This window comes from Notolepis coatsorum, assembly GCF_963971535.1.
Source record: "Notolepis coatsorum genome assembly, chromosome: 17".
Taxonomy (NCBI): domain Eukaryota; kingdom Metazoa; phylum Chordata; class Actinopteri; order Aulopiformes; family Paralepididae; genus Notolepis; species Notolepis coatsorum.
This window is the reverse complement of record NC_140181.1, coordinates 98,288,507-98,306,518: the sequence shown is the minus strand read 5'-3', so window position 1 is coordinate 98,306,518 and position 18,012 is coordinate 98,288,507. Positions and strand designations below refer to the sequence as shown.

General features: G+C 44.8%; 1 protein-coding gene across 1 annotated transcript in view; it reads left to right on the top strand.

The window, feature by feature from the left end:
- Positions 1-18,012, top strand: part of bltp3a (bridge-like lipid transfer protein family member 3A) — a gene marked incomplete at its 5' end in the record, with an annotated part of 98,263 nt that overhangs the window by 55,983 nt on the left and 24,268 nt on the right. The window contains 7 exons of the mRNA XM_084333218.1: positions 1,516-1,686; positions 3,402-3,582; positions 6,835-6,921; positions 7,795-7,953; positions 8,606-8,751; positions 11,520-11,661; positions 13,322-13,515. Coding sequence (XP_084189344.1) covers positions 1,516-1,686; positions 3,402-3,582; positions 6,835-6,921; positions 7,795-7,953; positions 8,606-8,751; positions 11,520-11,661; positions 13,322-13,515 — 1,080 coding nt within the window. The remainder of the gene's footprint in view (positions 1-1,515; positions 1,687-3,401; positions 3,583-6,834; positions 6,922-7,794; positions 7,954-8,605; positions 8,752-11,519; positions 11,662-13,321; positions 13,516-18,012) is intronic.

Here is an 18,012-nt window from a genome sequence, read left to right as displayed (position 1 = left end):
GCTGTATTCGTCTGCGGCCCGAGGTTCTGTGGGCACCGTGTCCAAGACTTTGGATTCTCCCAAGACACCGTCGGCCAGATGGGATACCGCCAGCGGCTTCTCTAACCCCCCCCTCCTACTGTCTTACAACCAGCGGGACCCCCCCCCCCCTTAGTGTATCCAGCTATAATCATCTAAGTACCATCGCTATCGTTTCCTAAATATTCCAGGTTGTATACTTACTCCCTGCGCAACCAGAGATTGGACATTCAATGTTGATTTACCTACGAATACTCATTTGCCATAAAAGTGCATATCTCATATTTCAAATCATAAATGTAATTAAGTGATCGTTGTATACACCCTTTGCTGTATTAAACCTTCGATTTGGTACATTTGTGTGGATTCGTTTCATCAGGTGGGAAAGTGTTCATCATACTTATATCTTGTACTGGGTGGCCAGAAGTTAAAGTACATGAGGTAGTGGTATTAAATATCATATCTAACAATACAGTCAGGGAATTGTACCCCTCAGTTACAATCAGGTTTTAATCTGTTTCGGACATCATCCATACATGCATTGAATTGATTAACCTTTGGTTTATACCAGTGACACCAGTCATGTTAATCACCTTCTTGTTAATCATCAGATAACACTAACAGTGCTTGAACAGATAAATGCACATTTTCTCAAATGCATTCATCAAAACGTAAAAAGGCTTGCAATTGCTCATACATTTTCTCAAGTTACGTTCACGTCATCAAATCAAACAGCGCATCTCCTCAAACATTTTAATCCCAGTTACAATATCACAATAACGTGTGAGTGACAGTGACAATTCAACAATCGACATATTCAGATTCGTCGTAATTCATATCCACAATCCACGCATGAAGACTTCAATTTATGCTTGAATGAAACAAAATCCAGGCGCTCCGTTAAACATCCACAGCGGAGAATATGAAAGGAATCAGCCAAACGAGCGATTCATTAAATAAAAAATGGATGTTTCACATTTGCAATGCTGCGCGTTATTAAAATAACTACATAATGTGTATATCGCACCTCGCGAGCGCCGTATATATAACGTGCATTATTTAGGACAAAGTACATTTAGTATCAGCATTTTAGGTCTATTATTTTACATTTCAAAAGCCCCATCTAGAAAAACTAAGCACAAAAACATAATTCAGAATGGTATAATGGGATCTAGACTGTGAGAATTATTTCAGGAAGCGAGCTGGGATTTCTTTGCGAGGGTGTGGCCATGGTTTATCCAGCTAACTGAACTCAACACGTGGCCAATCAGATCGTGGAACCCGAACGCGGAACTGCAAGTGTGTTGGGAAAAGACTACACGCGTCCTCCCCCCATATCTTTTCCCGTTCTTCCTCTCCTCTGCTCTCTGTCGGTCATGTCTGACCAAAATAAAGCTGTGAAAATGCAAAAAAAAATCAAAAACAAATTTAAACCTTTAATTTCATTTTGCAATGTCTGTGTGAACCCTGGATTTAACACCACTTGTGTTTGTTTAGGTGAAGGACTGCAACGTGCTGGCTTCCAAGCTGCTCTTCATCCTTGACGACCTGCTGTGGGTGCTGACGGACTCGCAGCTCAAAGCAATCATCCATTACGCCAAGTCTCTGAGCGAGGCCATGGAGAAGTCGGCCCAGCAGAGGAAGAGCATGCAGGCCGAGTCCCTGCAGGTACCCCCCCCCCCCCCTTCAGGCCTTCCACGTTGATATGTTCACGCAATAAATCCAGAAGCCGTACTTTACAGACACTTAAACATTTGAACTCCGTAATTGATTCCCATGGGAACATTTTACGTCATCGATTCATTGGATGTTTGATGCCAATTGTTCATTTTGTATTTGAATTTCCCGAAAAGAAGGGAATAAGTCAGTTTTGTGAAAAGTATCCCTTTAAATATTCAGGTCACATTTTAAAAACGTTAAAACTGGTGACGATGTTGGATTGGATAGTTTTTATTATTATCCCCAAGGGGCAATTTGGTTTGCAACAGTAATAGTACACAGCACAACCAGTACACGTGGCAAATATACAATAAAGACACAAATACATTAAAACATACAATAGATCACCATACAACTGCAATCAGGTGTAGAATAAGAACACGGAGTATTTGTTGTGACTATACAGTAGCAGCTAAGACTAAGCTTATTTTTAAATTGTATTTAAAAATCCAACAGCTGGAGGAGCTCCAGTAGCTCACCATGTACCTCGACGCGAAAGCGTCGGGGAATACCGTGCTGCGTCACGGATCTGGTTGACTCCGAGTTCGATTCCCGGACCCGCCGTCATTTGCCGAATGTCTTCCCCTGTTCTCCCTCCCGTTTCACCCTGCATCTGTTGGTCATGCTTGACCAGAAAAGCGATAAACGCTAAAAAAAAAATGAAGTAAAAAAATAAAAATAAAAAATCCAACAGCTGATGGAACAGATAATCTCAAATACCAATTTGATTTGGCCCTCCTATGGGAGGTATACCTCCGTCCTGAAGGCAAGAGTCTAAACTCTGCATAGAGAGGGTGCTGAGGGTCCACTAGAATGGCCTCTGTTAATGCCGATGGTCTTCCGGCACACTTTAACAATACGTCCCAGCCTATTTTTATTAGCCACGCTGAGGTTGCCGAACCAAGAAATCATTGCGAAAGTTCAAATAGACTCAATAAAAGAAGAATAAAACATTTTCATCAGTGACCTATCAACATGGAAGCCCCACAACTTTCTTAGGAAGAATTATCTCTGGTTACTTACAGATATAATATAGTGTTGGCGTCAAAAGTCATTTTGTCATCTAAAATGGTGCCCAGGTATTTATACTGACGTACAGTCTCCACGGCTACTGTATACCATCAATAAGAGTTGGTGTCGTGACGAGAGGGTTTCGGCGAAAGTCAATATTCATCTCTCTTGTTTTGGAGATTTTGAGTTTTAAGTGTGAATCGTCACACCATTTGACAAAATGGTCCAGAACAGGATCATGATCCACCTCGTGGTTCTGCAGGAGGCTGACTGTTACAGAGTCATCAGCCAACGTAACTATAGACCTTGACTCAAACGTGCTCCGACAGTCATTAGTGTAGAGCACGAATAACAGGGGGGACAAAACACACCCTTGGGTGATCCTGTGGAACAGATCAGAGTATCAGACGGTGTCATTAACTCGGGTTCTCTGTGGTCTCATTATAAGGAAGCCTACTAACCAACACATAGTGCCAAAGTCAATGCTAAACCTTTCAGACAATCTACGAGCAAGAATGTGAGGCTGCATGCAGTCAAAAGCTGACGAGAAGTCAACTAAACATAATCGTACATGAGTCTTATTGACGTTTGTGGTGATCATGTTGTACTTTCTTGGTAATGATATATTATCCCTCCATGTCTGTCGTTAACAGAGTGCTCCTCCATCCCCTGGCATTCACACCTTATGGACTGAAACTCCGCCCCCTCCTAGCGGTAACCCTAGCAACCTCTGTCAATACTTTGACCTGTACGACGTCAAGGAGTCTTCCTACCACACCTTCATATCACGGCTGGACCTGCACGTGTGCAACGACAGTTCCTCATCGGACCCAGGTTAGACTCGCCTAACCTGTAGCTCAATGTATGCCATCAAGAGTGGTCTAGCCCAGGGGCTCTGGCAGAGGGGAGCGACAGTGGCTCAGGACTGGAGGTAGAGTGGTCGAGATTCCCGGTTCAATTCCCGCTCCTCCCGGGCAGCGTGTCGAAGTGTCCTTGAGCAAGACACTTCAGACTCCTAATTTCTCCTGATGAGCCGGTTGGTAAATTGTAAAGCGCTTTGGATAAAAGCACTATATAAATGTACCGTTTACCATTTAGGTGTGCACTCAAGTCACATGGACTCGACTCGACAAAATTATAAAACGCTTGCAACTCGACATTGACTTTAAGACCAATGACTTGTGACTTCCCTCGGACTCTAGCCCTGTGACTTGAAACACGTGATGCTCTCCCCAAGCCCAGAATGTAAAATAAATGTAAATCTTTTTTTATCATACCATAAAAAGTGTCTAGCTTAATTTCCCTGATTACAGTTCCACTTTGGATCAATAGCTGTCAATCAAGTTGCGCGAGCAGAGAATGAAGTTGTGTGACCAGAGGCCTGCACTCTCATCTACATTTAATATGCTACTAACTACTACTATCTCTCTTGGCTTTAACTTTTTTGAATGGCATTACATTGGTAAAGAATGCATTAGTACTTGTTAAGGACTCGAGACCCACTCGCCTGTGTTGACTTGGGAATTGACAGTCTTGACTTGGGACTTGACTCTGGACTTGAGTGTGAAAGGGTTTGAACTCAGGATCTGGGTTCTTTAATGGCAGAGACTCTGATCGAAGAAGTGGACACGAAGACAGAAGTTGCTTTGTTAGCAAGAAGATGTGGTCGTTTACTGGGTTCTGAAGGTTGCATGAACAAAGTACAAACAGATCGATCTGGACTCAATCATAACATCAAGCTCTACGCCGAGAAGCAGGATATCAGAATGAGTGAACAAGTCTGGTTTCTGGCTGGTATATATATCAGCAGTTTGTCCTACCAGATAGAGTTTTGGTAACACATGGTATGACAGGTCTGATCATTTAAAGGCATGGTTTCACCCTTGTGATATTCGAGGACATGCCGGGCCGTCTGGCACTTTAGTGGCTTTCTGCTGAGTCAGAGATTAAATATAATGGCAGACTAGAGGGTTCTTGTAATAAAGGTTATTGTAATATAAAGTAGCGGAGTTTGAGATTGATTCTATTTCTCAGGTCTAAGTGTTAATTTTATAGGGATTGGATCATCTATTTAAATAATAACATAGGGTTGGATTTAAATGACAGCATATGTCCTGATTAGTGCAAAGTCAGCAAGTGTGATCATTCAACAGGCCAGTTGGTCTATTCTTAAACTGCCTGATTTGGTCAAGTCTGCCCAGGCAAACTGTAACCTTTTAATTTAGGGAGAATAAAACAAATCTATTGCATGCTTCTCTGGTTCTATGTAAGATATTAATTAACCATGATATATTATGGAGTAATCTATGGGGCAAATCTATGTGTCAAATCTAAACTGTATGTTCCTATGTATATTTTTAGGGAATGGTGGTTCTACAAATTCTCAGTCGTCAAGATATATTTGTATTCTGGTCCCAGGACCCATATTAGGGCCCAGAGTGATTTTAGATAGTAGAGCTAGAAGATCCTAGAAGATACTGGATATAAATCTATCAAGTGTAAAGACTTACTTGGGACTTGCAAAAAAACAATGACTTGTTCCCACCTCTGGTCTCTGGTAGCTCTGGTGATATTCTTCAGATTCGGCAGATTGTAATCCATCACGTCATCGAAAAGTAGACATGTTAGAAAGCTTTGGAAATTTTGCTGTTTTTTTTTAACACTTTGAGTGCCACTCACGAGATTTCTCTGGTTTTTAATAGTGACGTAGAATGCCACTCACGAGATTTCTCGGATTTTTTTTTTTTTTTTGTGCGATCTGAAAAATTATTGCATCACCCGAGCCTACCCGAGTATAGCCGAGGGGCGCCGGCGATCACTGTGGAAAAAAGCGCTCCCTGTCGTCTCCCAGATGACATAAGTGATTTTGGAATGGACTCAATGAAAATGAATGGGGAAAAAAATCCGGTACTCCACATTTTCCAGTTCACTGATCCAGCCGGGGTTACCAGAGTTCATTCTGGAGCCTCAGAGCCCCGCGGATCATGGAGTTCTACTGTATCGCGTTGGATCCATACACGTATCGATTTTTTCGAATGGTGATCAGGAATTGGAATATACCAGTTGGATACCATCTGATGTCAGGTAAGGACTCTATGTTATCAGTGGTAGGATAATCAGAGTAAGTTTGATGAAGTTATAAGCTGTTTTGTGAAATGTCTTCTTTCGGTTTCACTGTAAAAGTCCGTGAGGAAATCAACGGAGCGATTATCAGTGCGCGGCCGTAATGTGCTTGCGTGCACGTATAATATTGATCATCTAGCGTTTATTTGAAAACGATTCATAAAAAGGCCGACGAATATCAACGTTGTGGAATATTCCACTAAAAGACGATTTTCATAGAATGCTCCAGAATGAGCTGTTTTTTATATCAAAACGGGGGCTTTTCTAACTGCTCTGAAACGGAAACGATGCAATAAAAAAACAATCTGCCTTCACAGCACTGACTGGAAAATAGTCTTTGATAATGCGATGGGCAGATTAGACACATAGCCATAATTTAAAACATAGATTAGGCGATATTAACGTTAACATTGGCGCCGATGGTTGAAACTTGAAACTTGAAATCAAAATTTAAATTATATTTGAACACTGATGCTAACAATTATTGGTCATGGAAAGTGTGCTACTTTTCTGGTAATATTTTTGAAAAATTCCTGGAATTTGATGGGCACAAATGTGTCAGAACTCTGTGTTAAACATTTGTACCTAGTGAATCTCTGTCATTAAAGAACCCAGGACGCCTATATCGCAAAGAGTAGGGGGTTCCCCGACGTTCCTGGCCAAATTCCCAATCAGGTATCTGACATCAAGGCCACCTAATCATCCCTTCCCCTTAATTGGCTGACATAAATCCCTGTCTCCTGAGCCGTTCAGCCATTTTGTAGTGTGATGTGTGCCTGGTGCCAGTGTATGGTAGCCATTGACCCTACGTAGCCCAAGGTTGGGTGCTACACCGTGGTGGTGAAGGAGGCAATTTCCACCCTACATTGTGGGGAGCGCTTTGAGTGTCTAGAAAAGCGCTATATAAATGTAATGCATTATTATTATCTATGGAGCTGACGTTTTTCTTGTGACGGCCCACAGATGAACCGCCCGCTCCCGGCTCCCAGGGTGCCATGCAGCTGACCTTCAGGAAGCTGGGCTTCGACTACTACCCGGTTCACAGACCCGGTACGTTCAACCATCCATCCATGCGTCTCGGCTTGTAATTAAACTGCCGTCCACCCCCAGGGCTTTTTAAACGCTCCCAGTGAAACCTCAGCGTTGACTCAGGATAAATGTAAGTGGGATTGCCGTTCAAGCAGACTAATGGCTTGAGAAAGTGTAGGATTGCCGTTCAAGCAGACTAATGGCTTGAGAGAGTACTGTATGCCCTCAGCTATTATTCTCAGTGGGATTCCTAGAAATGTAGGACGCTGGAGTTGCTGCTGGAGATCACTCGGCTCAGACTGCAGTTACCTGCTCTGTACCGTATACTATACGGTACATTTATTATATTAAACTATAATATTATATTAAATTAAATAAAAAAGAAGTACATTTATTATAACAAAATGTAAAATCACAATTTTTTTTATGTCAGTGGCAAATAAACTGACCAAGATCAGTTTATTTGCCACTGAGATTTTTTTTTAAAAATCGTGATTTTTACATTTTATTATAATAAATTCATTTTTTTATTTAACCAGCCAGGTCAATTTAAGACAAATTCTTATTTACAATGACGGTCTGGCGAGAGGACAAAAGGGCCTCTCGAAGGGTAACTGGGAAAGGGGACAAAACTATTTAAATAAAATAGAAAAGAGATGGACGATACATACATCACAGAAATAAGGGGAATAATTAAAACAAACCAAATAAAATGACACGGTATGTAATACACGAAGCAGAAATTACAGTTAAAATTACAGTTAACTAAAACTGAGTGAAAATATATTTAGAACGTTATATATTTCTATTTATTTGAATACTGTATTGCTCTGACGAGGATGAAAAGGGAGTCATGTAGGCTGTAACCATGGCGACGCCCCTCTCCTCTTCCAGCCGACGGCTGCCGTCACTGGGAGCGCCACAGCGGGGCGATGGAGGCTCAGGCCCAGTGGGCCGGCAAACTGCTCCAGGAGTTCCAGACGAGGGCGCAGGCGTCTGGTTTCCCCGGGCCACACGCCTCAGAGGGGAGCGACCAGGCCAAGAGCGCTCAGGGTAAGACTGATCCTGAATCAGTTGCTTTCCACGTCGACTTTTTCTGGCGCTTTTCCCTTACCTGGTACCAGCTCGACTCCACTCACTTTACCAGGCACTTTGTTTTCCACTGCTGATAGTACCCTAACCCTCAGTAAGAGCGGGGATGACCATCGTTTGATTGGTCAGCTGTGTGTGTGTTAGTGTGTGTGTGTGTGTGTGTGTGTACCGCTTCATTCATAAAACAAGGAAGTACTTGAGCATCAATTTAGGATGAGTGAAGGACATTTCTCTTTGTTTGGAGCAAAGTTATATTAAAAAAACATTCGATAAGAAGGCGATGGTGCTGTCGCGTTACAGCAAGTGACGATTCTCTCTGACCAATCAGGGTGTTTTCATCACGTCACCTTCGCTTTGGCTCGCTTGGAACCCACAAAAAAATATATAGAATTGAGCACATTCCCAAACTGCAAATTGTTCATAATGATCAATGACATGGTCTAGCCGGCTGGCAGACTCATATAATCAGTTAAAATCTGTAAGAAAAACATCACATAAATAAATGATCTAATATGCTGTCCGTTGGGATTTCTAAAACGGGAAATGGAAATAACCTCATGAGCTTTAAGTACGTCATAATTGGGTTCCTCTTTTATTATATTATATAATTTAGATGGTCTGTCTAGTCCCAAGCCAACCCCCACTGACAAGGAGCAGGCATCCAGGAGGAGCTCCACAGCGGCCCCTCCAGGCACGCCGCTGAAGAGGCTGCGCTCCAGCTGTGTGGTGGTCAGGATGGACGACTTGGATATTCACCAGGTACACTCTCACCACCAGCTATTATGAATGAAATTAAACTTGAAGTCTTTATTTGTAGCACACATTGCTACATCCTCATGCACCGAACACACACATGCGAGATGGGCGACACATGGGACACGCATGCATTTTTTTGGGGGGTCGCCGCTGAAATGTCCTCTCTGCGCCTGGGCAGCCGGGAGCAGACACGGGCTGCGGGCGTGGGGCCGCGCCAGGGGACCAATCCAAGTGCTCCTGTCCGACTTCGTCAGGGACGTGACAGCGCTAGCGATCTGTTGTGCATGTTTTTCCATTGGTTTTATCTCTTTTTCTGGAGGGGAAACCCTTCAGAAGTGCCTGGGAGATACCCCACCACTGGCAACCTGGCACCCAAGCGGGAATCGCACCCAGGACCTTCTTGCTGTGAGGCGACAGTGTTAACCACTACACCACCGTGCCGCCTTGTTACCCCCTGTTTATCGCAAGATTATGCAATAACTTGTGTTAAGGACAGTACTCTAGCTGTATAGGAAAGACCATTGAGTGAAACGGTAAAATAAACCATATAGTGCTGTCGTCGGGTGGAAACCTTGTAAATGAACTCTAATCTGGGTGAATTTTGTGTATTTTTTGGTTTGTTTGTTTTTACGCACAATCAATGATTTGACTTTGATGTGATCGTTATTTATCTCGAACACAACAAACATACAAATCACAGTAAAGACAAAATGTAAACCTAAACAAATGAGTCGGTCTTCATCCTTAGAAAAACAAGGATTTCAGGAAAGGGCACAGAAAGAAGAAGGAAGCACAGATCTAGTCCTTCCTGTTTCTTACAATATCATAACGTTTGAAATAAAACTCTTAATAATAATAATTGAGACATTTGTATTCTTATTTTTTTTTTTTTATTCCTATTTTGTGTCTGTAAATTCTTATTTTTTTGTAATTAGCTACAGCATTAGCAGTACTGTAGCTATTCTTCCTGGGGTCCACAAAAAAACGTACATTGTGGCCGTGCAAAACATAATACTTCATGACAAAGGATTAGATACTTGGACTAGTAGACACACACAACACGAGCTCTAATATCCAATAACCAATAACTTGGAACAGGGTGGAAAGGAACCTAAGCTGAGCATGACAAAAGAGCAAAATGGCCGCTATGTGAATATGATCACAACAAGGTTGTCTTTCTTGTCTCTTTTGGAGATGGGAGGTTTTTGATTCGACAGCCACGATAGATGTTAGCATTGAGAGAGAAAAAAAGGTTGCTCTTGGAAAATCGTCCTTCCTCACCACACTCTACTGCTCCGGAGGAACAGACCCTGCCTCTTCAAATTACACTCTTCCCCTCTGCCAATTCACTGGAGGCGATTCCACACTTTAGCGAGGTTATTTTTGCCTGTAGTTCCCCATTTGAGGGGAAGAGAAACTCTGTTGGGGGTAAACATATCTAGCTCTTCAGTTTCATCTTGCGTCAGGATGTAGGTGATATTTCATTTTTTTTCTTTTTCTTTTGCCTATATTTATTGTAACATAATATAACCGATAGGGCCTACACCCTCATCTGCACCTTTGTTTACACTGTTTATTTTTTGCATATTTTTATATTCCGATCAAATTTTATTGCCTATATTTATGTCTTTCTACTATTACCCTGCCCATAATATTTATATTATAATTTACCTCAAATGGATCCGTCATCTGGGGGCGGCTGGGTGGCGCAGCGGAGATTGCGCTCGTCACCAATGCGAGAGACTCCGGTCTCGAATCCAGGTGTCAGCATTGCCTCCGGCTTGGGCCAGCCATCATACTAACTCATTTGGCTGAGTTAGCGGGAGGGAAGTTGATGGGTGGTAATCTGGCGTTGTGGACAGCGACTCCTACAGGTCAGGTCTAGGCGCCTGCACAGCAAAAGACAGGAAGTGGTGAAGGCAGCGTGACCTCCCACGCGTTACACTTCACCAATGAGAGTCCGCGCCGTCAGGTGAAAAGAGAGCCGCTGGCTGTCTCCGCATGTGTCGGAGGAAGCATGTGGTAGACCTCAGGGTTCCCTAGACCGACCAGTAGGGGGCACATGCACACAACGACCAGGTAGGGGAGGGGGGAATTGGCATAACGACTAAAATTGGGATGGGAGGAAAAAGCACAGAAAATCAGGCGGAGAAAAAGAGGATTAAAAAAAAATGTATCCGTCATCAGCTATAATTTACCTCAAATGGATCTGCAAATGAATCCGTCATCAGCTCTATTTTCAATCTTTCAAAATGTTATGTACCCCAGTTGCTATTGCATGTACTTATTTGTGTTTCATTACACGTATATGTACATACTTACCAACTGTTTCGCCTGTTTTATAGCAACACTACTATCACCGACATCTAAGAAGGGAGATCCCCCCCTTGAACGGCCCTTCTAAGGTTTCTCCCCTCCACACTGCCTGTGGTGCTTTTTTCCTATTGCTCGATTTTTTTTTAGTTTTCCCTTACCTTCGTGTGGGATATGTCTGGGAGTGTTGCATTCATTTATTTATTTAACATTTTATTTTGGATTTCATGGTGTTTTTTTGTTTTGTTCTTGATTTATTGTGATTGTTTCTTCTTGACTTGTTTAAAGAAGACATGTCTGGCCCATGGGGACATTAACGTGTGTTGTCGGGCCTTACAAATACATTTGATTTGATTTGATTTATTGTCGTGCTTGTCTGCTCCTGCAACTAGAGTCAGATATGATATGATGATACTGGTCGTCTTGTTGTAACGTCTCCACCTCTCTGCTCCGTCCAGGTGTCCACAGGCGGGCGCCACAACAAGAAGACCCAGTCCTTAATATCCTGTAACCGCAAAGCTCTGCGATTGCCAGATAACGTGCCGGCCATCCATCTGCAGTTCACAGAATATTACTTTCCAGACAACCCTGGTCTTCCTGGTACGAGCTGATCAAATATACTCGTCTTTAAACCTTTTTGTTTCTGATGCAAAAAGGACATCTATTTAAAGCCCCGATATGTAATTGTTATTATTTGATTATATCAATGTGGGGTGTATTTCACATCCGTTCTTGGAAGAGTTTGATCCGTTGGATGGAAAATACGTGACTTGATTGTTAAAAACTGGGGGGGGGGGGGGGGGGTTGCACCAATCCAACTTTTTCAGTCCCGATACCGATACCTGGGCTTTGGGTATCGGCCGATACCGAGTACAGATCTGATACCCATTGTTGAATTAATACACTGTATGCCTCACTGTGTGGAAGAGACTGGGATCATTCTTTTGTCCAAGGCAACATCAGGCTTGACTTAAAACATTACTTTCCTAACTTAGTGAAACAAAATGTAACGAATTAACACAGATATAAATGTACTGAATTGTTATTTATTATTCAAATTAAATAACAAAACAAATATATATATATTTTTTTATACCCAATCTAGCTATTTCAGTCATATCGGGCTGATATCCAATATCAATATCGGATCGGTGCATCCCTACAAAATACAGAAAATACTATTTTTAAAACTCAAATGTAGTTGTTTTCTCACGTTAGTCCTCGTATAAAGAGCTCAGTCGATCAACTAGAGAATGGATGACTTTCAGTGGGGCGGGGGAAATCCCATTTGTTTATGTTTGGATCGGCGATTGGGCCTTTTTAACGCTCGTCACGTCACCTCTGTGCTCCCTCCCTCCTCCCCTCTGCCCTCCCTCCCTCCTCCCCTCTGCGCTCCCTCCCTCCTCCCCTCTGCGCTCCCTCCCTCCTCCCCTCTGCGCTCCCTCCCTCCTCCCCTCTGCGCTCCCTCCCTCCTCCCCTCTGTGCTCCCTCCCTCCTCCCCTCTGCGCTCCCTCCCTCCTCCCCTCTGCGCTCCCTCCCTCCTCCCCTCTGCCCTCCCTCCCTCCTCCCCTCTGCGCTCTCTCCCTCCTCCCCTCTGCGCTCCCTCCCTCCTCCCCTCTGCGCTCCCTCCCTCCTCCCCTCTGCGCTCCCTCCTCCTCCCCTCTGCCCTCCCTCCCTCCTCCCCTCTGCGCTCCCTCCCTCCTCCCCTCTGCGCTCCCTCCCTCCTCCCCTCTGCCCTCCCTCCCTCCTCCCCTCTGCCCTCCCTCCCTCCTCCCCTCTGCGCTCCCTCCCTCCTCCCCTCTGCCCTCCCTCCCTCCTCCCCTCTGCCCTCCCTCCCTCCTCCCCTCTGCGCTCCCTCCCTCCTCCCCTCTGCGCTCCCTCCCTCCTCCCCTCTGCGCTCCCTCCCTCCTCCCCTCTGCCCTCCCTCCCTCCTCCCCTCTGCCCTCCCTCCCTCCTCCCCTCTGCGCTCCCTCCCTCCTCCCCTCTGCCCTCCCTCCCTCCTCCCCTCTGCGCTCCCTCCCTCCTCCCCTCTGCCCTCCCTCCCTCCTCCCCTCTGCCCTCCCTCCCTCCTCCCCTCTGCGCTCCCTCCCTCCTCCCCTCTGCCCTCCCTCCCTCCTCCCCTCTGCGCTCCCTCCCTCCTCCCCTCTGCCCTCCCTCCCTCCTCCCCTCTGCGCTCCCTCCCTCCTCCCCTCTGCGCTCCCTCCCTCCTCCCCTCTGCCCTCCCTCCCTCCTCCCCTCTGCGCTCCCTCCCTCCTCCCAGTGCCCACCTCCAACCTGTACGGCCAGGTGAACAGCCTCCAGCTGTGCCTGGACCCCGCCAGCGCGCTGTGGATCAACCAGTTCTCCAGAGGCCTGCTGCGCACCCTGGACCAGGTGAAGGCCTTCTACCACCTGCAGGACAGCAGCAAGACGGAGGAGCATGTGGACATCCGCCTGGACGCCGCACTGCTCAAGGTGAGGAGGAGGAGACGCGTCTGGATGTTCAAGTGTTTTATTTGTCACATATATAAAGTACATGTAAATTACAGTGAAATGCTTGATTCTGTATGAGCCGCCTGAGATTGTGCTTCATACGGTAAAAAAAATTGTAAAAAGAATAAAGACCAAACACTATATAAAGTATACAAAACTAAAGTACAAAATAAAAAAATTAGGTAGAGATGTAGTGCAAATCTTTTAGTAATAAATAGACAAAAATAGATCAAATATGGTGTAGTGTTTTTTTTATCAATTTTTTTTTATTATTATTCACATGAAACAAAACACATTAAACACAATCACAATACATAGAACTCCACAAGAAAATAACAAAAACAATAATAATACAGAATAACAATTTATACAGACAAAGAGAAAAGAAAACAGAGTTCAACCTTCTAATTTCTAAATCCAAGGGGTACTATCTAATAAATGGTCTTTCCCAGTGTTCAGCCCCGATTCCCGGCCGTGTGACCTTATATTAATAAAACGTACATCTCCAATTCACCACAAGGACCACTTTTTGAGAACACGACCAGAAAACAGAGCAATGAACCTTCATGAAAAAACAAAAACCTGTAGAGGTGTTCCATAGACTCACAGAGACCGTGTAAAAGTGACCAAACAGTGAAGAAATAGTTAATTAGCTGCCCCCCCATTAAATCCCCAGCTAAACTCTAAGAGGACAAAAGACAAGACAGACAAAACATTTCCTCCTCCCCCTCCCAAGAGACCGCCGGACCCCCCCGATCAAGCACCCCAACCCCGCTCAGCCGCACACGACGGTCCTTACCTTCTCAGCTGCTGCGAACCACAGGTCAATGCCAGCCTGTCCTACCCCAATCACCCGCGCCGTGGATATCTCAAGATAAATCACATCCAATAGTGTTAGGGACCAGTTAATCACTGTGAGCTTCTCAGGCTCCTTCCATCTCATTGCTATTAGCTTCTTCGCTGCTGTGACACCCGCTAGGACAACCCTTTTTAGTTGAACGGACGCAGGTAGTGTCGTTATATCGTTCAGGAGTAGCGTAACAGCTGTGAATGGGATAGTTAAGCCACACAGGTCTGAAAGTTTGTCCGTTATTGACCTCCAGAAGCGGGCCACTGGTGGGCAATCCCAATACATATGCATATAAGTGCCAGTGGCCTTTTGAGAGCACAAAGTGCACCGAGAGTCGGTTATCAGTCCCATAGCAAATAGCTTCCTAGGTGTAAGATAGGTCCTATGAATATAAAAAAAAATTATTTGCTGGTGATTGGGGTTGCGGGAAGATAATGCCACATTTGCCCAAAGATCATCCCAGTCAAACTCGGGGTCCAACTCCGGGATATCCACACGCCAGATTGTATCCAATGATACATTTTTATACGTGGATTGAATTAAGAGCGTATAAAAGTCTGAGACAAACCCTCTGGATGTCGTCCTGTCCACTATGAGCCTGAGGAAGGGGTGTGGGTGCAAAGCTTGAGCCCACGGCACGCCATGCGCCCTCAGTGCTGACCTTAGTTGAAGGTAAAGAAAGAAGGACTCACCGGGAAGATCATAAAATTCTCTTAAGTCCTGAAACGCACGGAGGCCGTTCTTATCATACATATCCTCCAGAGTATGCACTCCCCTCCTTTGCCATTGAGGAATATTAACCGGCTTGTGCCCAACAAGTAATTGCTGGTTATTAAAAATTGGAGAGTCCAGGTGCCATGGGCATTTAACCCCACACGACCTCTGTACATTACGCCACGTTTGGATCACGTGAGTTATGATCGGTCCATACCTCAGCCGGCATTTCGAAATAGAGACAGTGGAGTACACTACATCCTGCAATCTTAGCGGTGAGACCGCCGCCGCTTCTAAGGAGCGCCACGATACAGCCTCTACAGGGTCTAGCCAGCACATCAGAGGTCTCAGTGAAAAGGACCAGAAATAAAGCTTAAAATCAGGGATTGCGAGGCCCCCATCTTGTTTTCTACGTTGAGTAGTAGCCCTTTTGATTCTCGGGCGTTTGTTATTCCAGATAAACTTAGATACCATCGATTGTACCTTGCGCCAGTGGTCTATTGGAGGGGGCAGGGGGAGCATTGAGCTAACAAAATTTATCCTAGGCAGGACGTTCATTTTGATTATGGAAGCCCGGGCTTGTAAGGAGTTAGGAAGGGGCGACTACCTGTCTAGATCCTGGCGTATTTTATCATAAGTACCCGTGAAGTTGTACTTAGTAGTTTGGTTCAGCGTGGGGAATATCTCTATGCCCAAGTATTTAAAATGTTCTACTATGGGGATATCAGCTGGTAGTCGTACCGCCTTGGCCAGCTCATTAAGAGGTAGGCAGGCTGATTTGTTCCAGTTAATCTTAAAGCCTGACATTTTACCAAAGTCGTCGATTATTCTCAATAATTTTGTGGCCGACCGGGAGGGGTCGTCCATGAAAATCAGCAGGTCATCCGCATAGAGAGCAATTTTGTGTGGAGTATTATTGACCATTATGGGGACGATGTCCTCCGATTGCCTAATAAATTGGGCCAAAGGTTCGAGGGAAAGCGCGAACAGTCCTGGGCTCAGAGGACAACCCTGTCTAGAAGATCTGGAGACTGGAAAGAGTGTGGAACAATTTTTGCCAGTATCATCGCAGACGGCGAGGCATACAGGACTTTAATCATATGAATAAAACTCTTCCCAAGACCCATGACCTCAAGTACCTTCCACAGGTATGACCACTCAAGTCTGTCAAACGCCTTCATGGCATCCAAAGACAGAACTGTGGACGGAGTTGTATTGTCTTTACTGTTATCGATTACATGCAACAGCCTCCTAAGATTATCTGTAGCCAGACGCCCCGGGATAAAACCAGTTTGATCGCAGTGTACCAATACCGTCATAAATCTCTGCAGGCGGCGGGCCAGCACCTTGGCAAACACTTTTAAATCGGCCCAGAGAAGACTCAAGGGCCTATAGCTACCACAATCATTGGGATCTTTGTCCTTCTTGAGAAGTAAGGAAATCAACGCCATGTTGACATCTCTTGAGAACTCCCCTTGCTCGATAGCATAAGTGATCATATCGAGCATCAATGGACCCAGTTGGTCCCAAAAAGCTAAATACACCTCGGGTGGAATACCATCCCAGCCTGGTGCCTTGCCCCTCTGCATTTCAGCAATCGTCTCCCTCAACTCCATAAGAGTGATCGGTTTCCCCAGTTCCTTGGCCTCTTCCTCAGAAATGTGGGGTATCTCAAGCCCGCCAAAGAACAATTCAAATTTAGAGTCGTCGAGATTAACCTCTGAGCTATATAACTGCGAGTAAAACTCTTTAAAAGTGTCGTTGATCCTTTTCGAATCAGTAGTGATTGTACCCTGTCGCGTCTTGATCGAGGGGATATCCGAGAAATGATCATTCGAGCGTATTTTCATTGCCAATAGATGGCTAGGCCTGGAGCCGTGAAAGTAGTAATTTTGCCTTGTCCTATGTATCAAGAACTCAGACTGTTGTTTAAGTATGGAGTTTATTTCCTTCTTGACTATCTTACGTTGTGTGTTTAGTCGATCACTATAGTTAGTTTGCAAAGATGCGTATAGATCCGCATATAATGTTTCCAGTCCTTCTAGTTTTTTTTACCGGGATTTACGTAAGTTGGAGGCGAAAAGTGTGACATGACCCCTGATAAATCCTTTCAATGCGTTCCATAGGACCCTGGGGTCATCGACTGTGCCAACATTGATCTGCAAGAATTCAGCTAGTTTACCCCTGAACTCAGAACAGAAATCATCGTTCTTTAATAAGGTTGAGTTAAAACGCCACCTGGGAGCTCTCGTGGAGAGCCTGCCAAAGGTTGCCACAAGGAAAATCCCCTTGTGGTCCGAGAGAGCCAGGGGAACCAATGAGACGTCGAAACTATCAAACAAATTAGGGGATGCGAATGCATAGTCTATTCGAGAGAAGGTTTTGTGTCTGGCAGACAGGTGAGAGTAATCCTTGAGGGTGGGATTGGATAAGCGCCATAGGTCTGCGAGCCCAGTGTCCTGGGCCCACATCCTGAGGGCCTTAGAGGACCGTTTTTGGTCGCTTGTTTCAGAGGATCCGGACCTATCCATCTCCGCATCCCAGCACGCATTAAAATCGCCACCCACAATGAGAGCGTATCCAGTAAGTTCCAACATATTCTTCGTGATTGTATTATAGAACGCTGAATCAAATGTGTTAGGGGCATACAATGCTATTATTGCCATCTTCCTATGAGAGAACTCAACTTTTGCTATAGTAATCCTTCCCTCCGTGTCCGACCACACATCCAGGACTTTGATATCAAGGTTACGTCTTGTAACTATGACGACTCCTTTCGTCTTATCATCGGCTGAGGATGAGGAGATAACGTGATATTGTCGATTTGCTAGCCTTGACACATCACCCACCAATAAATGCGTCTCACTAAGGAGAGCAATGTCAATATTTCTTCTCTTCAATAACCAAAGGACACT